We start from the raw sequence: 26,802 nt of genomic DNA, 5'->3' as shown, positions 1-26,802 counted from the left end.
ATTGTATGTGTATTTTTGTGTTCATGTATGTGCTTGTGTGCTGGCTGCCTCGTGTCTTACCAGCTGCCTGTCCTCAACCCCAGGAGACTATTTGCTTTTCTGTCGGACTGAGCCAGAGCCAGAATAGCATAGTGGGGAGTCTCTTTCTCTCCCCTCTGTCTCCCCTCATATCCTTTCCTCCTCAATGAAGAAGACCAGAGGTGATTAACACATAAGACAGGGTTACAGCAAATCAAATTAATTAGCTTCCCCGCGACCACAGTTTATGTGACAGTCCAGCTGAAGAGCAGAAGGCATTGTGGCTGAAGAAGTTATAGAGAGGAAAAAGAAAGGCAGTGGAGCAAGAAGAGAAAACCAGGAGATACTTTGATCAATCACGTGTTGATTTTATTTTCTGTCTTTCCTCTGACAGCAAAAGGACGTGGCGGAGAGCTCCGGCCACATTCCATGTTCATCCCAGGACAGTACTCTACTTTGGGCCGAGTTGGGAGCGTCAACTCAACGCTCCGACGTTCAGAGACCAGAGACTCGAGCAGCCAGACAGAAGAAGTGAAGGTTGTACCCCCGTCCATGAGAAGAATTCGGGCACAGAGAGGACAGGGAATCGCAGCTCAGATGGCCGGCATTTCTGCTTCCTCCTCAACAGGAAGTATATCCATCTCCAGCAGTGACAGCTCTGGGATCCTGATGCTGCCACATCAGTTTAATGGAGACCCTTCCCGCTTCCACAGTCTGCCCCGACAGGGCGCCAGGGTGTCCCTCAGCGCTGATCCCATCTATAGTAGCACCCCCATCAAGTCAGAGGAGCAAACTACGCCCCAGAGGCAGATTGGAAAGCTTCAGGTTGACGATACAGTGGTGCACATGAGAAACGCCCCAAGGACAGGCACCCTGCCCAGGCCCAAGTCTCAGGAAGTGAGAGGGACACAGTCCAGTGAGTGGGGTGGAGGTCCAGCTTGTGTGGTTTCCCCACATGCCGCCTATTCCACCTCACTCATCCCCAATGCCACCCTGTCCAGTTCCACTGAGGTCATTACCCTCAACACCTCCGGTCAGCTCTCCCACTCCTCAGCCTCAGTTTATCCCTCAGCCCGACCAATCAGTCTGGCTTCCTCCTCCTCCAACACTGACCCTCTGATTTCCAGTCCAACAGCCTTCACCCACAGCTCCACCTGCCCGGCCCTGGCCACATCTACCCCCACCCATACACCACAGGATGGCAGTCTGGTCATTGCAGCACCTGCTAGCGAGTCAGGGCACTCAGACAGCAGCATACACAGCCACAGCACCTTGGCCCCCACGCCTCCATCCTGTCTGCCGGAGGAGCAGTGGATCTATGACACGCCAGAAAACGTGGTGCTCCCTCACCGCACCCTGACCTCCAGCTGCTCCACTCCTATCAACCAGTTGTATAGCAGCCTGGACCTCTCCTCCAGGACCACTACTGATTCCAGCTCTCTCTATTCCCAGGACAATGATGGATACTACACTTCCATGCACCTGGACTCTGGCCTGCGCTCTCGCAGCCATGGCAGCGGGCACGGGGCAGCAGCTGGACGGGCCACCAGACACAGCATGTACGAATGCCGAGAGATGGTCAGTCAGGAAGACTCTGGAAGCTTGTACAGCGATCACTCTCTGTCCCGGAGCATCTCCCTTCGCAAGGCCAAGAAGCCTCCGCTGCCCCCAGCCCGTACAGACTCTCTTAGACGCAGGCCTGCTGCGAAAAAGCCCCTTGGAGGTGTCAGCGCCATCAGTGGTACTAACGAACCAAATGGCACCATGCTAAATGAGACTCTTATTGCCAGTTTGCAGCAGAGTCTACAGATGGGGTTGAGGGGAGGGAAAGGAAAGGGCGCTTCGCCGTCTTCACCTTCTCACAGCCCGAGCAGCGACTACGATGACCCTTGGGTGCTACGGCCACGTAGTCAGAGTAGCATCAGTGCAGGTAGCTCTGCAGCATCACTAGTAGCTAACGCAAACTGTGGCGGCGTCTCTAACGTATACTCGCTATGCCATGTGACGCCTGCTCACAGTGACACCAGTAGCTTGCGTTCAGATTACGCTGAGTCATGGGGTTATTACATGGACTACCCTCGTAACCAAGGAGATCAGAGGGCGCAGACCCCTCCGGCCACAAACAACAGAACAGCTGGGGCTCACCCAGGAGAACTACAGAATGGAGGTGAGTTACATAGCAACAGCCAGGCCCCTGGAGCTCCAGGCCAGGAGGGAGGGGTGGCAGTGAAGCCCAAAACTTCCTCTCCGGACAGGGTGCACAGACTGACCTCCCCATCAAGCGGCTACTCCAGCCAGTCCAACACTCCCACAGCTGGAACCCCAGTTCCCTCGTTCGTCAGGTCCATGTCTCCCTCAGGCAGCCGGCCTAAGCCCAAAGTGCCTGAGAGGAAGTCGTCTCTCCTCTCCTCTGTATCCATGTCCTCCTCTTCCACCTCCCTCTCCTCCAACACCTCCGACTCACTAAAGAGCTCGGGTCCTCCTCCCCCACCTCCACCCCTGCCCCTCTCCTCCTCCTCGGCCCCCAACACCCCTCTCAGCCCACCTCCACCCTTCCCTCCCCCTCTTCCGCCAAGTTTGAGCGCAGGTTCCCCCACCCCTCCACCAGCTCCCCCGTTACCAACCACTCCACAGGGATCTTCTCTGAGCCTCCTCCCTGCTTGCTCCACCTCCCCAGAATTCCCTCCTCCTCCATCCCCTGAAACACTAATCCACCCAAGTTCGTCCTTCAATGGGAGCTTCAGCCCTCCCCCTCCCCCTCCTCCTCCCCCTCCCATGCCCTCCTTTGGGCCCCCTCCACCTCCTCCACTGCCTGCTTTTGTTCCACCTTCATCCTCCTCATCTCTCGTGAAGGCAGTGAAGGATGCTCCCAAACCAGCTATTTCCAACAGCCCCACAAAGTCACCTAAGCCCCTCATCACCCCATTCGCACTTCAGAGTGTTCAGCTCCGCTCAGTCAAGCGGCCAGAGAAGGACATTAACAGTGATTCGGACCACACCAAAGCTCAGGAAACGGGGGTGGACCTCCTTCAGGGTCTAAAGCCCCAGACTCTGGAGAAATGTCACTCCCAGGAGAATCCCACTGTGTTAGCCACGTTTTACAGCTCCCCAGAAGATGATTTACGTAATTCCTCACCATCACCCGTGTCAAAGCTCTTAGAAGAGTTGTCACTAGACTGCAGTATCACAGATGAGACACCAGATAGCGCTGTCCTAAATGGAAAAGCTGAGGATCAGAGTTACTTTCTCTTAAATGGGAAAGAAGCAGATGAAGGGCAGGAACCACTGCCAAGCCCCCCACAGAGCTCTCAAAGCTCCCCTGTCAAACAGAAGCCCCCAGCAGTCTCCAAGAAACCCAAACTCTCTTTTCTTCCTCCATTTAACTCCCAACTAATCAATGACCAGGTTCCAGCTCAGCTTGAGGATACAAGCAGCTTGTTCCAAATAGAGGACCAAGTAGACGCTCTGCAGAGACAAACAAAGGAAGAGGAGAAGGAAAAGAAAAGTGAGCAACAGGAGGAGGGGGGGATTTCAGAGAGCTCTGGGCCATTAGCAGAGAGCATTGAAGCATTCACAGAAATTCAGGACCAGTCCCATATCTCTACTTCTGCGAGCCAGGAGACAAGTCTTGACCACGGTCTGTGTACCAATGGAGAGGCCCATGAAGACGAAGACGAGGAGGGAGATGGAACAAGCAGCACAACTGGATCCATCAGCTCCAAGGAGGATGACGCAGGTGAGTGTCTTTTTTTTTCACCAAAGTAAGAAGAAATGTACAGACTTTGTGAAGAGCAAACACTAGTTTTAAGTCAAAGCTTTCAGTCAAGACCTTCATTTGCTGATTAGTTAAGCCCATTACCATAATCCTACATGGTTAGTAGTGATGCTGCTGCCTGCTAGCTGTGTGGCCAGCTCCTCAGGCAGCTGTGAAATTCATTTCCCCGTCCGAAGCAAAGGAGCCAAACTTGAAACTGCAGGCTTTTAAAGGTTTGAGAACTGTGAAAATAGCACGGGAGCGACAGCTTATCACTGGGACAGCAGAGCTGCAGCCTCTTGAATTTATCCTCTTGCGCTCACTCTCTTTTACTCATCCTTCTATATTTTATATGCAGAGATCTCTTGCGCCCACTGTCCCTTCGTTTTTTTTTTCCTGCATTGCTTTTTCTCCGGTCCCTCCTCATCTTCTCTGTTAATCTCTCATTCTCGGTCCATCCTACTCAGCCCCTCTGTCTTTCTGTCCCGCTCCCTTCTCTTTCTGAGGTAAGGGAGGGGGCAAGTGTCCCAGGGGAGATGCTTTTTGTGGTTGGAGGGAGAGGGGGGGAGGGGCTCTAACGTATCAGAGGGGAGGGGAACAGATCTGGTAAGGGGATGAAGGGGAGGATGGGGAGAGCGTAAAGTGAGACTGCCTGCAGCGGCTCAGGCAGTCGAAGCGCAGACGTGAGCGCGGATGTTGAGAGAAGAAGCAGGAGGAGGAGGAGGAAGAGAAAAGAGGCTGAACAAGAGGAGAAGAAAGGAGAGGAAATCTAGAGATAGAGAGAGAATGTAAGAAGACAGCCCAGCACCTCCCCGGTACCACTTCAGATTTCATAGCCTGCCAGGTTAATGCGACAGGATGGTGGATTCACGAGCGTGTGCAACTTAAAGTGTGTACGTTTTTTTTTCTTGTGTGTTTGTATTTAACTTGTATGTTTCTCTATCTCAGGTGAGGTGTTTGACTCCAGTACGGCTGAATCGTCCCCGGCCCCGTCAACCAACGGGGCCTCTGAGGAGAGCATGGTGACCCCGACTCCCACCCGTCCCAGAACCACTGAGGACCTGTTTGCCGCCATTCACAGGTACTACGATGCACTTCTCTCTTTTACGCCTCTTGTCACTCCTTTATCTACTCCAACTTCTTTGCTCCTCACTCTCTCCAACTCCCGATACATAATTTATTCCACTGAGGTAGTTTTTTTTCTTCTACTACTCTGTCATTCTGCTTTGTTTTTCTCTCTACCTCCCTCCTTTCTCTGTTAGCATCTCATCACCCCCCCCTCCCCACCCCATAAACTGCAACATATCACCCTGAACTCCGAGCCCCCTCCCCTTCATCCTTCAACCCATGATTTCTCTTCTTCCATCTCCATTCGCCTCCTCTCATCATCCTCTCCTCCTCCTCCTCCTCCTCCTCCTCTTCTTCCTGCCCTCCACCTCTCAGTCATAACTTTACCCCGCGCTGTCCCATCTGCAAGTGCACGCATCTGTCAAATAGCTGGTCTCTGGAGTCTCCCAGCCCAGGAGAAGAGAGTTTTTTTTTTCTCCTGTTTCTGGCCACTGAAAGGCCACGTAGAGGCAACAATTTTGGAAGCAATATGAGTCAGTAGTCAAATGTTTATCGAAGCATCTGTGTTAGTGTAGTCACATTAGCGTTGCTCATTCTCAGCAGGAGTAAAGGCTGTTGCTTCATCCATTATTTAACTACTCGACACCCTCAGGTCTTAATCTAGGTTAGAGGCGACCAGCGAGACCGGCTTGTGCTTTTTCTCCTTCTCTCTCTCTTCTCTCCGTTTCTGCTCTGCGGTATCTGACATATATTGCATACGTGCTCCCGTGCTTCAAAGGGAGGGCACACATAAATTTCTCATGCAGCCCGCCAGTTTGTGTTTCACGGTCACGTGCGGCGGCCAACGGAGTTCTCTTGAGCATCACAGGATTTCATTTCACGGGATTTTATTTCTGCAGGCAACAGATTGTCTATGTATTTATGGTGCCCACGTCATGGGTGCGAGTGCGATTTATTGTGTAGTTTAATTAGACGTGGAGATTGTGTAAGTACGCGTGCATAAACCTCACCGTCAAAGAGTGTTTGTTTTAGCACTTGCTTTACTGTGCTGCTCCTTCATCACACCTCACAAGTGTAGAACATAGAATAATTTTCCATATTTTTAATAAGTGGGAAGTGAGGATGGAGTCCTGGTGCTGCTGTTAATATTATGAGACGAATCAATAACTGCAAAGGAAAGAGAATCAATTTGCAAAATGCAGGATCTCAAGTCACATCTGGTATTAAATTAAAATCTATTTGAGTAATGAAATTAAATTCAAAAACATCGATATGGTGCACTTTGAAATGCAGATTCAAATAGTTTGACAGCGACTTTTCACACAGATGCTTTCTAACTATTCCTTTTTCCACCAGTTCTTCACCTCTCTGACATATTTCCTCTCCCCTTTTCAGTACCTTTCAATTTACCCTGTCATTTCGCTTCCACAAACTCCCCGTCTTCTCTTCCTCCCTCTCTCTGGGAAAACCAGAGAATAATGAAAACCTTGAATGAAATACCTTCACAGCTGCAGCAGAAAATACAACTTGTCTGGAGGGAGATCCTCCAGACCAAATGTAACACAGCCAAGAGGAAATCGATCAAATACTTGGAGCCGTGTCTTCTATTCCAGCCTTGTTTATCTCTGTAACTAAGACCGGTATCACAGCCGTGTGTTTTTGCATTATTTTTTTTTTGTTCAAGTTCGGTATGGAGCCGTCTTGGTCGACTTGAATTCAGGTGTGTGAGCGTATGCACGTGTGAGTGTGTGTGAGAAAAGTCTTATGTAATGCTGTTGGGCTAATGTGGCGAGGGAGCTCACAGGGGACGACGCTAGATGGAGGTTGAATTTAGGGCACAGACACATTTTGCACTCTAAATCAGAAGGCAGATTTAAGATTCTCACACAAACCATGTACACCCTTCAGTCCCCCCTGTATATTCTCTACATGTTACTTGTCTTCTATAAGATCTAATCTGAGGATTAAGGATTTTGTCATAATCTCTCCTTCACTCCTCTCTTTACCATTAGCATCAAATCACTCACCCTTACAACACGATCTGTATTTTTCATGCCTTTAACCATGTCTCCCCTCTCCTCCTCTCTCCTCCCCTGTGCAGAGGGGGCATGCAGTGGGTGGGTGCATCCTTTCTAGAGAGGTGCGAAGTGGCAAGTAGCCCCTTCCCTTTAATTAGCAAGCCTTGTTTTTGCCATCGCTCTGATGCTACCTTTGGATTAGCTGCTGTAATCCCACTGTGCAACCCCCTGTACTACAGATTAATAAGGCTGTTTCCCTGCTGGCCCTAATCCCCCCCGTATTCTGCCAGTCGCAGCTTTATTGCTATGCTTTGGAGCAAGAGTTATAGACAGTGTAGGCTGAGTGGTGTAGTCAACCACTCCGATACCCCCTGCTGAGAGGAGGCTGAATCGTCCTTGTGTGATTAAAACTGCTTTGGGCACTTCTCCCAGTTTGTGTTTTTTGATTAATTTCATTGTGCGGCGTCTGAGCTTTCTTGCAGAGTTGCAGCGTCTGCAGCTTCTCTTGTAAAAACTCGTTGGATTTCTTTAATCAAAACTCTTCTACTCATTGCGCTCCCTTTTCCTTTTTTTTTTTGAGCATCCACGCAACTCAGTGCTTCTTATTGTTTGACTGTTTTTGTTTAAACATTTGTGCAGTGACACATGGTTGCTGGGGGCAGAGTGGACATATGGCAAATTTGGGACAAAGATTTGAAGCGTGTTAAGTATTTTGAGTGCAGGTTTTTTTTTTTGTTTAGCCTCGACGACACAGAAGCATCCACAGGGCTGAGCTTTCTGCTCATATGTATCAAATCCCATACACTGCAGCCTAATTTTAATTAGAATAACTGAATTTAATGTGCGTGTGTCCTGACAAAACTGCCCCCAACTCTTGCAATTCCTCCTCTAGGTAATTTTCTACTTGCTTCTCTGTCAAATCAATATTCAGTTGCCCTTAAATTATTTTACTTTTTCCAAATAAATTAACCCTGCTTGCACTTACTCACTCTACAGAATTTCTACAAGCATGTCATTAATCTGGTTATCCACATCTTACCCTAGGTCGAAGCGCAAGGTTCTGGGTCGCAGGGAGTCTGAGGAGGACAAGTCCCGGGCTGGGAGCCACCCACAGTCTCCTCCCGCCACCCCCACAGGCACGTCCCCAGGGATGGTGTCCTCTCAGCCCCGGCAGTCGGGCTCCATCCAGCGCAACCTCCGCAAGTCCTCCACCAGCAGCGACACCTTCAAGGCCCTTCTCCTCAAGAAGGGCAGCCGCTCTGAGACCAGCTTCAGGATGTCTGCTGCTGAGATGCTTCGCTCCACTGACCCTCGCTTCCAGCGGACTCGCTCAGAGTCATCGCTAGACCCCCCTGCTACTTCGCCCTCCTCCCCAACGGCACCACACAGCCCCTGCGCCTCCCCCGGCCGTGGTAAACGGGCGGCAGAAGAGTGGAACCGCTACGAGGCCTTGGCTCTGTCCTCGCCGACTTCATCGTCGTTTCCAATGAGCGGGTTAAAATACGGGCGCTCTCGCACACCGCCCTCTGCTGCTAGCAGCAAGTACAACGCACGCAGCCGAATACTCAGCAGCCCAATGACTGTTATCTGCGAGCGCGAGGGGGAGTTGGCTGAGAGCGAGTACGGAGACACAGCAGAACGTCTGTCTGGACCTGAAGCCCACACTCTCCCTTTGCTCAAAGACTCCAATGGCACTTTATCTGAAGAGAGCAGAAGTTAAAGAGCAAGGACTGCCCCTTCGATCCAGGGAGCTGAACTCATTCGTCGTAACCAGGTAGGGGGCGGGAAGAGGAACCGACAGAAGGCCCTCAAGAGACACCTTCCTGAGCCCCAACCCCTCTGCGCTGCCTCTGAGGGAGTGGACATGTTGGGTCCTGATGTGAGGTCAGAGGTCATCCCCATCACGGACCCGGCTGAACTTAGTCTGAAGTGGAGAACTGGTTGTGCTGCAGCTTTTCAAGACCCCCATGATTCTCTTTCTCTCCTTTGTTTGGTGACTCACCCTTTGTGTTAAAAGAATAGTGTTTCTTTTACACCTGGTGTTCTTAGTTTGTTTTCTATTTGTTTTGCTGTTTTCTTCCTTTTTTTTTTTTTTTTTTTACCCTGTTCTTAACCTGCAGGAACCCTTTAGTTTCTTTGACGGACAAGGTTCAGGTGGCAAACTAAGGTTGAATTGAAGGAACTGAAAAGTCACAAGTCGTTTGCTTAACTTTGCTGCTGTGGTGCTGCGTAGCTAGGCAGTTGGAAAGAGTGGAATGTAAAGGCGTGCCAGACGCTCGCCTTGTAAATCTTCTCAGCTTCTGCTTCTCTCCTGTTGGCTATGGAAAGTGTTTGAGAGGACCGTGGCCTGCGATTGTTGGCTTCAGACAGCCCATAATGCCGTGGGAAGAGCTCGAGGACCTGGTGCAACACGGTACAACTCCCGTTAAGCCAGGTTTTTGCTTTCTGCTCTTACAGTTCAGTGATTTAGTTTGCAGAGCTGGGGCGTGTTCAGAGGTCCATAGAAAGTGCAGAGGGCTCAGTGCCGCGACCTAGTGACGGGCAGGAAGTGGACAACAGTTGAGGGGTACAGAGGCTCAACCAAAACAGCAAATTCACTCTGTTAAAAAAGGCTCATAAAACCTCTATTAATTTTTAGTTTGTAGATTTTGCACTGTGCATAGGTCTTTTCTTTGTTTGTGACTTAAAAACTATGGTCTAAAGATTGTTTTAATAAATAAGTGATGTCAAGACTCGTGTTTGGGAGTTAAGAATTAATCTATAAATGTAAAGTCAGAAATTACGTTAGACGAAAAAGCTTATTTTACTGTCCGGGTGTTTTCGCGATCATGTTGGTTACCAAAGAACTGAAAAAAAAAAAGTGTGGCTCACTCGTTAATCTGGACGTGAACACAATCTGAGAGTGTGACCGCTTTTCTGACACCCCATGCATATGGTCTAGCCATTGTTAAGTTTGCGGAGACCCACTAGAACCTTTTTAGGGCTTAAAAGATTTCCATAACGCTGTTGACGTTTTGGCTAAGTTTATCCCTTTGCAGTTTTATATTGTTATGTATGTAAATACATAGAAAAAAAGGAGTTTTAAGTAACATTTTGACTTATTTTCAAATGAATTTGTACATTTTTAGAGCCCTGTGTTTGCTGAAAGGGAGTGATTTCCTTTTTTTTTTGTAGACTATTTATTTTCACATAGCAGGGTTGCAGTATGGTAAAGTGGTCAGAGTCAACAAGCAGGGTGATGGAGGCACGTTGAAAGGAACAAGGACCACATTTACTCCGCTGATCCCACCAGGCTAATTTTTTTTTTTTTCGTTTTAAAAGGTGCTTCATAAATGCAATAATGTCAGTATATATGCTTAAGCCTTCTACTGCCCTTAAATCGTGAGTCATGCAAATCCCACACTGGTGGCCACAGCTGAGTAAATGTGGTCTCTTTTAGTGACATAAACTGAAGTGACAGGCGTGAGACTTCATAACCTCCTAACAGCCATAACACCCCGTGGTTTAATCACCTGTGACCAAAGTGTCTCCCCCTCCTCCAGCTCCCGCCTGGCCATGATTGAGCACTCGGGGCCCGGGCTTGTCTCATGACAGGGAACGTCTCAATTGCAGAGAGCTTGTGAAAAGACGAGAGAACAGAAGAAGAAGAAGTAGACGTGAAATAGTGGGAGTGGAGCTGAAGGCAGGCTGCTAACGCTCTTGTGTATGTCTGTGTAATAAAGAAAAAAAAACAAGGTGATATTTAAAGAGCTGGTCTTTGTGGCATTTCTCTCCTTCTAAGTGATTCACGGCCATCTGCCAGCCCAACACCCCAAATCAGCACCTCATTAGCGCCATCGCCATGGCATCCACACTCGTCCATCATCTGGAAAACTCCAGAAGCCATCGTTTACTCCCCCCCCCCCCCACCCCCACAGGGTCATCACTTATGTCTCCTTCTGGACACCCTGTTAGGACACACACTGAATCACAACCTCAGCCCATAATAGACTTTTCCACTTCTGCACCGCTGAGCAGTCGTGACTATCTGACTTACAATTACGTGGTCTTGTGACTGTATTTATTGACATTCCCCGCAGGTCCACTCTACCATTTCAACCCCTCTGCACCATGACGGTCTTTTAGTATTGTCAACGAAGTCCTTCCACCTCTCCAACTCAGCACAGACACCTGCCGTTTGACGCTCCACAAACATCACTGTGTCCATCTGGCTGTCAGACAGAAATCAATACAAACTCCTCCCAGCCATAAGCACACCATTGACTCTCCAGTGCTTTACCCTTATATTCAAGACCCTATGTACAGTACCCTTACAAGACAAAGACGTGACAAGACGAAGTGACAAATGAAACAGATCGACTGTATTGACTTGAGCACAGTAGAGACACCAAGAATAGAACAGTTCTCAGCTGTGTTTAGTGCCTGAAGAGTCTTTGTCAAATGACTCAGGCTGATCAATAGGCACTGCTCCGATTAGTCAGTCATAAAAAGCAAAATGCTCTATTTACATTTTTAAACTCATCTCAGGCACAGTGGTTCTAAACAGAGAAGCAGCAATTCACTTAGGCTTTTAAAAAGCTGTATCAGCAGCTTTGCATGCTTTAGCTCCCTAACAAAGAAAAACATATTTGGCGTATTATTAATATATTTGTTCAGTGTCAAATCTCGCGACTTCATCTCGCATAATCTTAAACAGCAAGTCAGTTAATTCATAAAAGGGAATTAACTAGCTTAAATCATTTGAGTCATTTTTCAAAAAAAAACAAAAAACCAAACAGCAGATTTAAGCTTCTGAAAGGTGAGGATTTGCTGGTTTTCTTTGCCTCATATGACAGTAAATTAAATATAGTAACTTCTTTCTGATATTTCGTTAACTATATAGTCAATTAATTGAGAAACTAATAGTCAGATAAGCCGATAAAGAAAACAATCGTTTGTTCCTGCCTGGATGGAATAAATACAGTATACGAAAAACCTGCTTTGTAAAACTGTTGCAAACAATGTAAATTTAACATACAAAGAAGACAACCACTGTCTCACACTCTGACACCCACCAATTTGGCAAATAAGAGTCTCCAGTCTGCCTGATTTGCAATATGGGAAGTGGGAAGAAACTGGAACCTTAAAATTAGTAAAAATACTTATTAATCACATGGCCTCTAAAAAAATCCATCACAATGTCCAACTGTACATTCATTTCCCAAAGTTAATCTCTTGTCACCAGAAAATGAGTTTTGTCACAGAAGTATTTTTACATGCTGTCCTCCAGATCAGCTCAAGGTTTCCACAGGGCTGGAGGGCGAAGATAAAATTAAAATACGCGACCGTGGTGTTTGGAATAAAACGTAGAGCCTCATTATACATTTCCTCTCCGCAGCAATGTTTCACCTCACTGAGCACAGCCAATGAGATCGATCTGACTGGTGAACAACAGGCGAAGGTGGAGAGTATGAGTACGTGCAGAGGATTAAAAAAAAAAAAAAAAAAACATTTCTGCTGAGTGTCCGAACATGATATTGGGAACAATTCCGCCACAAATAAAACGAATGACTCAGCAAACACGGGCCTGACGACAAAGACAACGCGAGAGAGAGAGAGAGAGAGAGAGAGAGAGAGAGAGAGAGAGAGAGAGAGAGAGAGAGAGGAGAAGGTGAGAGAGGATAGAGGGTGATGTGAACTGTGGCGAGGATTTCATCTGACTGATGAAAGGTCATCAGACCATCAGAGTGTGGAGGACGGTCTGAACCGTTTCCACTAGGGATCAGATAAACAACTCACGATGAAGCTTTCTGAAAGAAAATCCTGTCACGACAAAAACATTATTACACAGTGAAGATGGCGGTAATAAATTATCGCAGTCATCAATCATTTGATGATGAGTTATATTTATTATTGATGAGATACTAAATTTAACATTCTTTAACATCATTTAGTAAGTAAGTAATATTTCCCATCGTTCATTTATCAGTGCAGAATTTATGTCATTTTTCCCTTATCAAGAGCCACGTAGTATCCCTTCTTCAAGATTACAAAACATAATTTCTAGTACTTCAGGAGCTAAAAGTATTAAGATTAATATGCTTTCATGTATAAAAACTCATGTTTAAAAAGGCATAATGTTTATGTTAACTTGCAGCTGGAAATATCTTAAACCCACAAGGCATCATCAAAAATATTGGTAGATCAGAGCTTAAACTTCACGCTCGTTAATTCATCAGGGGAATATTTGCTGCAATTGACAGTGATAGATGATGAGGCGACACCAGCTGAGGTGCGCGATCAGGTAAACTGAGATTTACCAACATTTCTTCAGGCCGGCAGGCAGAGTCACCTTCCCAACATGAGTGCGGTTCACAGTTTTTTCAAGTCTATGTTCAAAACGTTGCTCACGTGGCACATATGCGCATTAAAAGTCACAGAAGTGAATCCCTCTGCTCATAGTTCACATGAAGAGATTCAAAGAATTTTTAAAAAATGTGAACTTATCCTTGTTACATTAAGGTTTAGGTGTAAACAAATATGTAGAGTTACAAGATAAGATTGAAATTTTAAGGTTAGTTTCAACCTTTAAGAGTCACTAAATAAACAGAAATTAGCAATGTGGATAAATCAAAAGCTGAAAATTAGTGTATTTCGATAAATCAGTCATAAAAATGAAGAGGCACTTGTGCTGTTTGTCCTAACAAAATGCACCAAAAGAGGGAAATGTTGTCTGGCTAGTTGGCTCCCTCTGCTGGAAACCTTGCACCACTGCACCCACTTTTCCCTCTGGGTTTACTGATGTTAAATGACGTTGGAGCTCACTTTAGCATGTGCTTGGTCACTAAATCCAAACTTACATTGCGTCTAATTCAGTAACTTTTAAGTATTCAAAGCAAAACTGACAGTCAGAAAAAGATATTTTAACAGTGCTCATTAATTTGACCTTTAAAGCTTAATTAATCGTACTTTATTGTAATTGATAAGAGCTGTCAGAACTATGTGAAATTTATCAAGTGAAATGATCGTATGTGAAAATCTTTATCACTAGGTGTAGTGGGTCGGGTGCTGCGTGACCTTTACAACTCCTTACTGCTCCTCCTCCTTCTTGAGGACCCAGACCTCATTCCTGCGGTTGGTCAGTTTGAAGGGGCTGTCGTACCCGGCCAAGTAGAACGGCTTGTCAACGTATGGGACGCCGTCCCTCTGCAGGCTCTCCAGAAGTTTCTGGAGCTGTTCACGCTTCATGTTCTCATTGGAGAAACCCCCATATGTCCTGGAAGAGAGGGAGGAATAAATTTAAGTTTTACCTATTAGGTACCTATAACGAGCTGGAAGATTTATTGAAAAAATAAAAATAAAGAGGAAAAGCAGAATAATAAAGGACTTGCGAAATTAATTCTGACAAATCAAACACTTTTAAACATTATCAGCTTGAATTAGGATTCAGTCACCTATACACGTTAATGATTAGGTTTTACTCTACCTGACATAAGCTGTGAACTCTTTCCTGTGCTCCAGGAACACCTCTGGATCGCTCGGCTCCGGTGGACTGGCATGATGCTCCTCTGGGATGTAGAAGGACACAGTGAACTGGGATTCACATGCAGGACCGGCTCCAGGGACGACACGGCAGGTCACAGGGGCTGTCATCTCCACTTTCACCTCTAAAGTAACAAATGCATAGTTTTATATATTTTTTTTTTCTTTAGAGGAAAAAAAACAGTCTAACAGACATAAAACACATGTAAAATCAGTTTCTCTATAAAAATTATGTCCCTGATTGGTCTGGTATGTAACAAGCTTGAGTAAGATGCACAGATACGATTTATTTTCCAAACAAACCCTCAGTTGCCAGGTGGCAGATCGAAACTTCAGCATGAAATGACACCTGAACAGATGGTTGGCATACAACCACAGTGTGTGGCAGATGTAGCAGATTAAAACGCTGTGATTATAGATCACACTCTCCTTACACTGCAGCCCTCACTAGTCAACAGCACAATCTGTATATATTCTCATAAATAATGCCGGTGTGAGCTGCTGAGTAAGACAAAGGCCGTGGTGCTGTTACAAACTGCTGAGTCAGAACTAAAGTGCACTTTCTCTTGCATTTATTCATCGACTTTCTTGTCTTGGGCTAAAGTTATCCATAACTTCATTCTGCAACATCTGAATATTATTTCTAAGCATAATAAAGAATATTACATGTGGTGGTTTAGATGTACAGTCGTTTAAACTCACTGTTCTGATTGTTGCCTTGGATGTATTTGAAGAGCCTGTGGAAGCCAGTATTCATGGCCGTATCTATCTGCATCCCGCTCAGAGAGGTGCTCACCCACTTAGTGGCATGGTAGGTACGGATCTCATAGTCATCTCCCTGGAAAAGACACACATTCACACACATACGCTCATCATGACTGCTTTTATTACAAATTAATCTGTTGATTTAAAAAAAAAAAAATGAACATTGACAAACGCATTAAATATCTCGTGGCCACGAGATCATAATGCGTGGCCACGAGATAGCGTTATTATCTCGTGGCCACGCATTACTATCTCGTGGCCACGCATTAAATATCTCGTGGCCACGCGTTACTATCTCGTGGCCTCGCGTTACTATCTCGTGGCCACGCGTTACGATCTCGTGGCCTCGCGTTATGATCTCGTGGCCACGCATTATTTTTTTTTTATCCAATGTCACCAGAGGGGCTCCGTAGAAACCAGACAAAATTTGACATTTTTTCTTAACTCAAACCACTCAACACTTGTTTCATGACAATGTGACAAACAGAACAATCCACACCAGGCCAAAGGTTTAAAGTTCTTTAATTTTACAAGGTAAATCTAGTAAAACCTGTACCTTCTTCTCCTCCGCAGTGAATTTTGGATTCTGCAGTCCACTCGAGAAAAGAACTTGTCCCACAGCTTTCAGCATGACTGGTGAGCAAGTGGTTAAACCTGTATGTCTAAAATTAAAAAACAAAAATCAAAAAACAAATACATCGACTCACAGGCGTTTTCCAACCGCTGCAAACCATCCTGTGCAGAGTTACGCAATGCACACCCTCACACAGGTGTATAACCTGGCTCGTCAAGTCACATGACGCGTTATATCTACAACGAATCTTTAGAAAACTACTCGCCTTCAGTTAATAGTTCATATACGGCGAAGTCATTATTCACCGTCAAATTTAACGTATTTGTTGAAACACATGCGCGATCTTGCAGGTTGTAAAGTTACGGAATTAATAGAGAAAAACACATAATTACCTGTAAATTTGCGCGTGGGGTCTCAGTTATCAGGGAGTGGAGCGCTTTTGTAATGTTTTTTTCGTCACATCGCTTCCTGTTACATAAAGCTGAAATCCGATTGGCTGAGCGAGTCTGAATTTCACAATAAGAGTCCCCGTCTTGGGCGCTGACGCCACAGAGTAAACAAAAGCGGTAGAAAAGCTCAGCTGTGGCCTCATTTACACTCAGTTTTGGGTGAATTTGAACTCCCCCTCGCTCATGTTATAAAATGATGCAGGAAATATTGATATATGAAGAGAAAAACAATGTCTGGTTAGACCAGAAATGATTTTTATTGGTAAAATATTGTAATTTAATGACTTAACAGAAACCGTAGTACAGCAATAGTAGTTGGTTCGTAGATCTGAAGCTGCTCTTTGCACTGTACTTGGCGGGAAGCAGGTTAATCCATCAGTGGTGATCATTACTCAAACAATAATCTAAACTTTATAATAAACACCAGGCAGCAGAGAGCACGTTCTGGGATAAGCATCTCCCATTTATTTACTACACTACTATTTACATCAAATGATTGACAGGTAACTTTACAAGAAAAAAAAAAACCCATTTACAGCTTTTAAGAAACGCACAGCCCAGGCAATATTAGGCACAATCACAAAGAGGTGTCAGGGGAGAAACAAACCTAACTTCCTGATTTTCAAAACACACTCCATGATATATCAGGTATGAACGGGAGAAAGCTGCTACATCTGTAACTGATATGAATGTTGAAATGATGCTGAGGATAATTCAGAATATGACTGACGTATTTAAGCTTCGGGTACAGATCTGCAGGCGCAGGAACAAGGAGCCTGTTTTTGTGTAAGGCTGGCAAACAGATGTTTGTCTCTACAGACACAAAAAGAGGAGCAGCTGCATTTAAAGCAGATGTAAAGCGAGGCAAGCAAGACTGCGTTTACAGATATGGATGCATAGTTTAACCCTATCTATCATTGTTACTGTGACATATGCAAACACACAAGCACGACGTGGACTAAGGAACCATAAAAACTGGATCTACAGGGACATGCAATTCAATGTAGAGACAATGGCAGCAGCTTTCTGTCTTCATATTGTCCTATGAGGTGAGTCTCACTTATTACAATTCATAGAGCCAAGGGCAGTGGAAAAGGCAGAGAGACAGAGTGGTTTGTCAAATGTCTGTTGCTTTCAAGGTGTCCAGATGTCACCGCTGCAGATAGCAGCAAACAATTCATCACTTTCTGCTCCAGAGCTCCAGTTACAACCGGCGTAATTCTGAGAAGTTCTCTACGCAACATAATACAGAGGAGCTAGAGGACCTAGCAGCAGGCAGCTTATTAATTGATATTAACAGGGATTAATTAAAACATCAATTAGCTGTAAAGTATTTTTGATAATCCTTCTTTCACTGGCAGAAAAATATTAATTAATAAGCTGCATTATAACATTTCCTGAGGCTCTATGTCCTCTATGATTTAGTGCATTCTGTATTCAGGTTGCAGCTGGTGGAGTTCTGGGCCCTGTGAGTATTTCAGGGTGTGTAATGCTGGTGGATGAAGGACAACACACTTTCTTTCGAAAGCTTTTCAGGATCCATCCGGGTCTGGGAATCGTGAACTATGACCCCGTCCACCCAAGCCCAGAAGAGACGCTCAGAGTGGCAGACACTGAAAGACAACGACAGGACACCGTTCAGTCATCGCAACTACCGAAAGGTATTTAAAGGTTATGTTATAAACTATCCTCCCACCATCACTTACCACCCACAGACCAGACAATTTCTGATACAATAAGTGAGTCAATACAAATGTTCATGTGATATAAATAGAGAGGGCAGTACTTACTGGAAGGGAGCAGCAGAGTTTGGTGGCATTTCATAGGTGGACTCCTTGGTTATCTTATTATAAAAGAACTTCATCTTGGAGTTCTTACTGTACGCCATCGTCCACGGCTCTGAAAGGTGCAGATTTAGCACATTTTTAGTAAAAGCATTAAAAACCACAAGTCCATGGCTTTACACACAGTCACTCAAACTATTTCATTCACAGGTCTGTAGAGACTTTGATGTAGCTGAAACAAAATGTAGTTGCAACAGCCAAGAGAAATTTAAGTGTTGTTTTTTGACACTGAGCAGCAGCAGCAGCAGCACACACACAAACCATTGACAGTCTTAATGATGTAAAGGCCTGTGGGAAGGAAGTGTCGGTCATCTCTGCCGGTGTAGGAAAGACGCGGGACTCCTCCTGAACTCTTTGTTATCTTCATCTCTAGTCTGGATGAGGAAAAGCAGAAAATGACAGATTAAAATGTTTATTTTTCTTGGAAAAAAAAAGAAGGAATACCTCAACATTTAGAAGATAATTATTTGAAACTGATGCTGGCTAATGAGAGACCTGTGTTTTCTTACCTGACAAAGATTTTCTCCATTTCCTCCAGCCTGTACACCTCCTTCACTCTGTTTGGGAAAAGGCAGATGTTAAATTTAAATATCATGGCAATTTAATGCAACAGCAAATAATTCACATTTTTGCTTTGTCTACTGTATTTAACACTGTTAGTACAGCAGCGTTTGTTGGCAGCTGCTGTCAGAATTGTAACTGTTTGATTTTAACATCATACCGGCTTGTTGACTATCTGTGGTTTATGAAATCATTTAAATTCATTTAAATGAATACCTGATAGGGTTCATGTCTGGTCTGCTTGGTTTGGCCACTGCCTTCACAAACTTCTCAGCCATCTGAATCCTGAAAATGGAAAAATGAAAATATGGAAAACTGGTAAGTACAATGAACTGTAAGTATAACTCTGTCTCTGTTGAAACGGTTTGATGCAGAACACAGGTGACACTGTCCTACCGTTGGTTGAAGTGCTGATCTCTCACATCAGTGCCGTTGATTATCAGTGCATCCATTACGTGAACTGCGTTGATTCTCCGCTGAGCTTTTCCCTATAGGCCAAATATACACACATTCCATTTTGTTATTGCTTAAATAATAACCTCCATTTTTTTCACAGGATGGAGCCAATCATAGTGAGTTTGACGTGCTGGCTCCTATATTTCATCTGCTTAGCCCTTAAACTCTCCACTCCTTCCTCTCACCTCGCCCTTCAGCTCTTGGACGATCTCCACACTCAGAAGTGTGTCTCTTGGCAGCTCTAGCTTGAAATTCTCCAGTTTCCTCCAGCGCACAGGCATCTTCCCATCCCATGTGTATTGCTGAGACTTCTACACAAGTTAAGAGGAAATGGAGAGAGCAGATAAGAAGATGAAAATGGGTTCAAACACAGGTTATCATGCACAGAAACAGTAAAGCCTCCCTGGCAGTCACAACCGTCCTAAAAAGAGAACATTAGAGATGTGTGGATCTGCCTGTCGGCTCTTTGGTTTAATCTTTTCAAGACGAAATGGAAACAACAATAACGCACTGACGGGAGCAGAGCGAAAGGATGCCAGAAAACATCAAATGAGGAAAATCGTGAAAAAGATAAATTATTCCTTCCTGGTACTTAAAGAGAACTGTGCAAGTTGTGTGGAAAAAGAGACTACTTTACAAACACAAGTTCAAGATCTCTTCCGACTCACCCCTAGTGCTAGAAGAAAGATCTGCTCTCCACCTGCCACAATGCACCTGTGGTCCAGGATGTGACGCAACTTCTCGAGCGTGCTGGAGTTGAGAGGCGTGAGCTTGCACTGGAACGACTCCACATCGGAACTCTGTGGTGCCGCAGACACAGGGAGAATTAGGGATGGAGAGCAGAGACAAATTCAACATTTTAAATGAGCCCCAACTAAACAGTACTTTTCTATCTATCTATCTATTTATTTATAGGTCTGTATGAAAAGTTCAAAGTGCAGACTGAACAAGACATCTGCTTGCAGGATGCAGTTGGTCTCAGATGTACATCCTGGTAGCACATTTTTCAGCACCGTATAATTCCAGTGAGGGTTCCTTTAATCCCAAGTTTATTAACTGACCTTAATCAGCTCATAGAATTTTGACTTTGGGTCTGAGGAAGCAGGAGCCACCCTGGCCTTGTCTGGGACCTGGAAATAGACCAAAAAATAGTATTTAGGGGTGGAGCAGCAGAATGAAACTGCATTATTAAACTAAAACTCTATTATTCATATTGGATCTGTTCTAGCCCGACTTCAGCGTAGTAGAAATATCTCCACTCACACCCCAGAGTTTCAGACACTCCTTCCTGATGTCGGCTTGCCTCGTCTCTGACAGTTTCCTAGAGACATCAACGCAGTGTCACACAGTTAGTTCCACACATAAACACCATTACATGCATACACCTCTGCTGGGGTAGAGATAAATGAATTGGCAAAAGAAAGGTTAACTCACGGGTCCATGACATAAGCGTGGATCTTCGCCAAGGCCTTAATCTGGACTGCACAGTGGCTGCAGTGAGACATAATTCAATTTCTGTCAGTCAGTCAGTTTGAAATGAAACGATAAGGGCCTTTCTGAATATTGCGAGTCTCTACCTCTCATTGGAGTTGACCATAAACTGATAGAAATCAGTGTCGTCCTTGACGATGCCCAGGGGAACCACATCTGTAACATCTCTATCTGTGTTCCTCAGCTGGTTCAGTTTCAGGTTGACTTTGAACATGTACTCCCTGACAGCCTCAGAACCGGGCTTCAGACCGCGGCACACTATGTACCTGCGGGTGGCAGTGAGTGGAAGGAGATTAACAGAGGCAGGAGTCTTCTGCACAAATTCTCTTCTATTAGTCTAAATCAAAACAGGGAATACTGTCCTATTGATTCTAATTGAGACTGTTTTATTAATTTATAACTTTGTGTACGGTTACTGATGAAGAAATATTTTCCTCATGTAGGACAAAACTCTGAGACTGGTACCAAATACATGACATGCAGATACAATGTCAGTATTCTGATGGGTTGTCCTTAAATAAAATAAGATGCATTCCCACATAGACACTGTCCCACCTTTCAGAGTTGGCAGGCCTGCTGGTGACGGGTTTAAAGAGACAGATCCTGTCGAAGCAGAGGTAGAGCAGGTAGATCAAACCCACGCTGAAGGGAGTAAAGAGGTCAAAAGTCTTACAGACAAAATGGCCACCTGGAAAAGAATTCAGAAACATCAGGACAGTTGAATAGAGTTTCAGATAGGAACCACTGATGAACAGGTATGCAGCGTGACTTCATGGCTCACTAATTCATGCATACTCATACCTGTCCTGAGTGTAGAGAGGGCAGTGAGGAACTGACAGAGCAGCAGCTGTTTGCTCAGGATCTCCTGGATGTTTTCCTGGCCTTCCACAGAGAAACCCTATCAGAGACAGATCAAAACTGGTTCAATAAACAAACAGAGACAACTACAAATCTCAGTTTATCCCACAAATGGCAGGAATCTGCATCATTGTACCTTCAGCTGTAAACTCATCCTCCATTTCATACATAAAATTTTGATTTTTTGCATGTTTTGAAGCAGAGTAGTGGCAGCAAAAAAACATGTGGAGTATGTGGAATAGTCTCACCCCATCTGCCATGAGGAAGTGAAGCCCTCTTCTTTCTGTACTCTCCAGGACAAAGTTTCGAAAGGCAGTCACGTTTTCTGGCCGAGTGATGTCACCATCCCCGTCCACCCCTCCCTCACCTGGGACACACATAGGTCAAGCTTTCACTGAATCATTCATCAGACATCTCCTGGCTGTTGATGTGCGGGTTTTGTTAACGCACCGTAGTAAGGCTCGAACAGCTCGCTTGGCGCTGCATAGAAATCTTCCAGTTTGAAGTCACAGGGTCCTTTCAGTGTCATGCCAAAACCCTTGGCATGCCAGCGTCTCTTCCACAGTATGTACTCTGAAAAGCCTCCAGGCCCCGCACAGACGTCACCGAAGTACAGCAGCTCCCCCTCGCGGTCCTTTGTCAGAGGTTTCTACATAATGAGAGTGGGCAGAGACATCAGTTGGTCTCACCATCTGTTTATATGGGCCTGTGTGTTCCGATCCAACCAAAGTTCAGCGCAACACATATCGGCCATTACTTTGACCCACTCACCCCTTGTGAATCCTTTGGGTTGGTGAACATATGGTCGAAGCAGTAGTCGATGTTGGCCATTTTCATAGCTGCTCTAAACACGGAAAACAAATAAAACAGCTTGTCATTATATTTAAAGGGCTGGTACTCCACGGAGTACTCATTAAACCGTGTGAAAATTCAAAGTGAACTGCTGCATGTTATTTATCTGGCATCAACTACTACGAATAACAACAACCGCACAATATGCAATATAATCTACAATAATCCATTATAGTTCTTGTTGCCTCTCTGTAGATGAAAATTAACTTCATAAAACTCTAAAATAGCAAATGTTTTATACAATATTATCCACATTATTCATTTGTCCAACTCGTGGTAACTGCCTAAAGACTGACCTGTTGAGGAAGATACCTCCTCTGATTGTCTCGTAAGGGTTGGAGCGTGTCCGAGCTCGCCTCATCTCCTCGCCCTCCAGGTTATCAAATACTGTCTGAAGATCAAACAGACACAGTGGTTACATATATAAATATTATATAATATTTGAGTACTGTATTGTGATTTGGGTCTATCAAGCATAGAAGGTAATTCACCAAGCTTCATGTAGAGAAAATGTATTTGTTACTACCACTCACCATTAAACTGTAGACCTAAAGTTATTTTTAATGATTTAATTAGAAATCAATCTTTTCGTCAACATTAACCGCAGAGGAATCTTAATATAAATTCTGTTATTCTATGTATAGATGTTTTACGTTATAACTCACCTTGCACCTTAGAAGAGTGTGCAGGAGATCTTCAGTGCAAAACTCTGTCTCATCCTCAATCTTAAGTTTTCTCTGTGAGCAGTCGAAAATAAGAATTCAACAACAAAATATGTATCTAGCAAAAGAGTGTGGAGTTATGTACCTATTATATATATATGTCCATGTTTTTTATTTATTTACATCTCCCAGAACCATCCAGTCCCTCAGCTCATCTGCATCTGGAATCTCTGTGGTGCATTCTGGGAACCATTCTACATTCTCTATTGCGCTGGGCTGGACAGACAAACAACGAAAAAAGGAGACAAAGGAAACAAAGATCGTGTCAACAGGTATAACTGACAGTTGCTTCATTCCCACAGGGTATTTCAAACCTAAAATCATAACATCAGTTCAAAACACTTCTGCTAAAAACTACATGTTTGTTATTTACTGCTGTGTACCTCTGGTTCATCATGCCAATCTACATTGAGCTCCCCCTGGAAGCCCTGTAGTGTGAGGCCGAGACCTCTTCTACCTCGCTGGGTAGAGGCCTCCACAATCTCCTTGCGTCCCTGGCCAAACTTCCCCAGACCCTCGCCTTCACGGAAACCCATCTTGGCCTAAAGATGTAAGAGGTAAGAGACAAGGGAGTTAGGAAAAGACGGAGACTCTGTATTTCTTATGAAATACTTTTAAAAATTAAACTAACCAAAACCTTACAACACATAAAATCAAAAATTCTGCAATACAGGCTCTGAGACTGTTATCTGTGCAACATCTTGCGTTAGTGGGGTTTTCGATACATTACCATGAGCTTCTGTGACACACTGTTGTACATAGAGAACTTGGAGGAGCTCTGTGTGGGGGAGTCTGTGTCTTGGCCATCAAAGGATGATATGGAGGGCATGGAGAACCCTGGTCTGTGATCATCCTGGTCACTGAGGGAGTCATTTTGGCTAGAGTCTGGACAGCACAAAACAACATCAAGGATCATTATAATCATCTAAAAACACTTGTCAGCATTACAATCTTGTACTGAACTGAGTTCTAAAATTACGCCAAGCTCAGATAGAGTTCACACGGAACAAAGCTGGTTCAAACAACTGAACTCTAAAGTGAAAATAAAACAGTGTCTGCTTTTCTCTCTTGATTGTGAGGAATATTCAACACTCCTCTGACAGTGTGGGATCCTTGTCTACCTAATCCATTCTGGTCACTGTCAATTACATCTTGCAATATTCTTTCCAGTTTTTGAGCCAAAATTTTAGAAAGTATCTTTGAGTCCATTTTTAGGAGACTTATTGGTCTCAGGTTTTCACATGTATTACAAGGTTTAGCAATGTAATTAGTGTACTGCATAGTGGTTGTCCATACAGTCATGTAATACAGGAATGCAGCTCTTCCCCACCAGTGGACTCACTGTGTTTTTTTTTTTCTCTGCCATGGCTTCTCGTGTGCTAGCCTTAGCTCCACTATCTTCACAGTTAGCATCAGAACTAAACTTTGACTGAACGAGCTTGTTGAGTTTATACCAGGTTTCCTTTGCGAAAGAGGCATCACCGCTTTCAGTCATACCCACATAATGAGTACTGCTAAAATTTTGCAGAAAGGTAGCAGAGCTGAAAACGGTGTGTCCTCTCATCAAGCCACCGTTGCCCAAACTCCTCCTGAGTGTGAATTTTACTTAATCATCACAGACTTTGTATAGAGAGGGCAAATGAATATATCTATACCTTGTCTGGATAATTGTGACTCATCTGAGCTGCTGTCATCGCGACGCCTCTTTGTCGCCTGTGGTGGCGCTGACGTTGCTTCGGCTCTTCGCTTCATTATGGCTGAAACAGAGCAGAGAGGACAATAAGAACAAGATACTCTGTCTGATGGATGAGGCGCAACAGCACACAGAGGACACGGAAGAAAACCGAGGACTGTGACAGAAATACCCCGCCAAGTCTTAAGGTAATAAAATGAAATGGAGCAGAACGGCAGATTCTACATTCATGTACAAGTCAAGCAAACAACAAGGGGGAACTAAACTACGACGGCAATTGTCATGACAATTATGCATGTATGAGAGAAAGCCAAAGGCATTGTGACAAATAGTTATAAAGCTTAAAGAATTAGTCGATTAACTGATGAGTAAATGGAGTGAATATGAAAATTTACCCACCAGTTATAGAGAGCCACAAGTGAAAATACCAAACATTTGCAAGATTCAAATGAGAAGTGTCGTTTACTTTCCCAGATTTTATTGCAGCATTGGTGTGTTTAACGACATCGCTTCAAGCTTACATTTTTGGGACTGCAGCTTTAGCTGTTAGACCTTAACAAAATAAGGTCTTAAATAGTTTTTCAATAATTGTTGATAATGAAAATAACTGCCAGCTGCAGCTCTAGTGGCTTGCACATTAATGCCCAATGTTGAACTAACATGTACGAAGACAAGAAAAATGGAGAGGAGGGGACACAACAGGTAAAAGTAATAACTGAATATGCTAGTTTGCTTCGTTCTCTTGTGTCTTTTGGGGGTCGAAAACAGGAGTTTAAGAATCTGTATGTTTGGGTGTGAGATTTTTATTCCCTGTCATGATATCTAATGTAGGGTAGAGCAACACAGTCATCAAAAACTGATATCATCAACAGGCCTTCACGTAAACTCATATAAACAAACACCTTAATTGGTCCTCTACAGCCCCAGTTACAACCTTTTCATTTTCATTAACATTACTTTCATGAAAGAAGTATGGCTTGTTAAAATAACAGGGTTTTCACAAGCAATGCCTTGTTCCTCCACGTTGCCACATCTTGACGATTAAGACGTTACACTCTCACAATCCCACAAACTCGCTGCAAATTTAAACGGTTACCTCTTGACTTTCTTGTAGCTAGCAGCAGTCAGCTATCAAAGTTTGGTAATGTCGGCCCATGCCACTCTCCAAAATATGTTTTAGTAGTAAAACAGGGGTGAAGTAAAGAGACTTGGCTGATCAGAGTCAGTTTGGGAGTTTTTTGTGAAACGAAACTGCGCAGCTGTAGCAGCTTTAGCTGTTAGCTTGGTGTGTTAGCCAGCTAGTTTTTTACCAGCTCAGAGGCACAGCTTCGCTCTTCTGTGGTGGAACAGCATCGACAGAGCGTTAATTCCACATATGTGTCGAAATTTCCCTGTTAGACTTTTATTTAAAAGGAAGCGTTGGTTTTCAATTGACAGTTTTCGAAGTTTACACTAGCCCGCGTTCTGTTTTTAGAGCTTTCTGGGGTCCTCCTATATCTACCGACACGCAGTAATGATGCATGTGACGTAAAGTCTGTCTAGAGAAGTGCCTGTGTGTTTTTTCGTTGTACTTTATGTATTGAACGCAATTTGTCAAAGTAGCGTTGCATATCGAAGTTGCGGAAAGTTATCAGCTTGGGTTACGTCCCGTTACACTGGTTCATATCTGCATTATAATTGTCATGTGCAGATGCAGTGCCTTTATGTTGTTGATAGAAAGAGAAAAAATGTTTGAAGGATGAGTAACAGCATGACTTATAATTATTGTAGATAATTTGACTGTCCTACAAAAGTGACTTTCAAAAGACTAAAATAATTGTGTTCTTAAACAGCAACACGGGATCTTCCCTCCACCTGACAGGTATTGGGGCCCCTGCTTCTTAAGGTAAGTAATTTTAAAGAGCATTATTTTGCTACACAGAAAATTAATTCTAAAAGTCTTGTATTACATGTATAATATTCGGCTCTGACCCAATAAATGCCATTAGAATAATAAACAACTCTGATAATAAGAAAATAAACCAGACTGTAAATACAGCTCAAAAAAGCCTTGATAAGTACAACTCACAGACATGAACACAGTAATCTGATGTGTGAGAGTGTAGACAGCTTTAAGCCTTTGTTTTAATGGGACATTCAATGGACTTGTATTTTCTTG

The 26,802-nt window shown here is 44.3% G+C and overlaps 3 protein-coding genes across 8 annotated transcripts in view; 1 reads left to right on the top strand and 2 right to left on the bottom strand.

The window, feature by feature from the left end:
• Positions 1-10,609, top strand: part of nhsl1b (NHS-like 1b) — a 96,439-nt gene extending 85,830 nt beyond the window's left edge. For 3 of the 5 annotated variants that reach the window (XM_041064497.1, XM_041064501.1, XM_041064500.1), the window contains 4 exons: positions 413-3,754; positions 4,721-4,853; positions 6,942-6,980; positions 7,903-10,609. In XM_041064497.1, coding sequence (XP_040920431.1) covers positions 413-3,754; positions 4,721-4,853; positions 6,942-6,980; positions 7,903-8,578 — 4,190 coding nt within the window. In that variant the 3' untranslated portion in view covers positions 8,579-10,609. The remainder of the gene's footprint in view (positions 1-412; positions 3,755-4,720; positions 4,854-6,941; positions 6,981-7,902) is intronic. The other 2 variants (XM_041064499.1, XM_041064502.1) reach the window with 1 other exon arrangement.
• A 2,111-nt stretch (positions 10,610-12,720) lies between these two features.
• On the bottom strand, positions 12,721-16,187 carry hebp2 (heme binding protein 2). The gene is made up of 5 exons (XM_041065205.1): positions 16,111-16,187; positions 15,701-15,806; positions 15,082-15,217; positions 14,324-14,504; positions 12,721-14,113 (listed from the first exon to the last, which is right to left on the bottom strand). Exons 2-5 carry the CDS (start codon positions 15,773-15,775, stop codon positions 13,927-13,929), a joined length of 579 nt encoding a protein of 192 aa, XP_040921139.1. The 5' UTR covers positions 15,776-15,806; positions 16,111-16,187; the 3' UTR covers positions 12,721-13,926.
• Positions 16,188-16,469: 282 nt separating this feature from the next.
• Positions 16,470-26,131, bottom strand: cmtr1 (cap methyltransferase 1). Of its 2 annotated transcripts, none has more exons than XM_041064044.1 (24): positions 25,741-26,131; positions 24,607-24,708; positions 23,682-23,836; positions 23,335-23,493; positions 23,075-23,167; positions 22,895-22,966; positions 22,526-22,620; positions 22,149-22,221; positions 21,828-22,026; positions 21,626-21,744; positions 21,321-21,417; positions 21,075-21,207; positions 20,606-20,785; positions 20,463-20,519; positions 20,292-20,349; positions 20,090-20,158; positions 19,697-19,828; positions 19,214-19,339; positions 18,969-19,060; positions 18,789-18,857; positions 18,521-18,568; positions 18,273-18,385; positions 17,958-18,066; positions 16,470-17,780 (listed from the first exon to the last, which is right to left on the bottom strand). In XM_041064044.1, exons 2-24 carry the CDS (start codon positions 24,701-24,703, stop codon positions 17,645-17,647), a joined length of 2,481 nt encoding a protein of 826 aa, XP_040919978.1. In that variant the 5' UTR covers positions 24,704-24,708; positions 25,741-26,131; the 3' UTR covers positions 16,470-17,644. The 2 variants fall into 2 exon arrangements, with proteins under 2 accessions (XP_040919978.1, XP_040919979.1); XM_041064045.1 differs by having other exon boundaries at positions 25,955-26,131.
• Between the last annotated feature and the right edge of the window lie 671 nt (positions 26,132-26,802).

This window comes from Toxotes jaculatrix, chromosome 19, assembly GCF_017976425.1.
Source record: "Toxotes jaculatrix isolate fToxJac2 chromosome 19, fToxJac2.pri, whole genome shotgun sequence".
Taxonomy (NCBI): Eukaryota; Metazoa; Chordata; class Actinopteri; family Toxotidae; genus Toxotes; species Toxotes jaculatrix.
The sequence above is the reverse complement of the archived record's forward strand: the minus strand, read 5'-3'. Positions and strand labels throughout refer to the sequence as shown.

Excerpts from the sequence above, each read along its gene's own strand:
- cmtr1 (XM_041064044.1), bottom strand. The coding sequence starts at position 24,703 with ATGAAGCGAAGAGCCGAAGCAACGTCAGCGCCACCACAGGCGACAAAG. Across the intron at positions 23,837-24,606 it reads GTCACAATTATCCAGACAAG|ACTCTAGCCAAAATGACTCC; the intron begins GTATAGATATAT and ends TGTGCTGTCCAG. Across the intron at positions 22,222-22,525 it reads GGAGGTATCTTCCTCAACAG|AGCAGCTATGAAAATGGCCA; the intron begins GTCAGTCTTTAG and ends TTCCGTGTTTAG.
- hebp2 (XM_041065205.1), bottom strand. The coding sequence starts at position 15,775 with ATGCTGAAAGCTGTGGGACAAGTTCTTTTCTCGAGTGGACTGCAGAAT. Across the intron at positions 15,218-15,700 it reads TCACTGCGGAGGAGAAGAAG|GGAGATGACTATGAGATCCG; the intron begins GTACAGGTTTTA and ends TGTCTTTTCCAG. Across the intron at positions 14,505-15,081 it reads CCAAGGCAACAATCAGAACA|AGGTGAAAGTGGAGATGACA; the intron begins GTGAGTTTAAAC and ends TTGTTACTTTAG.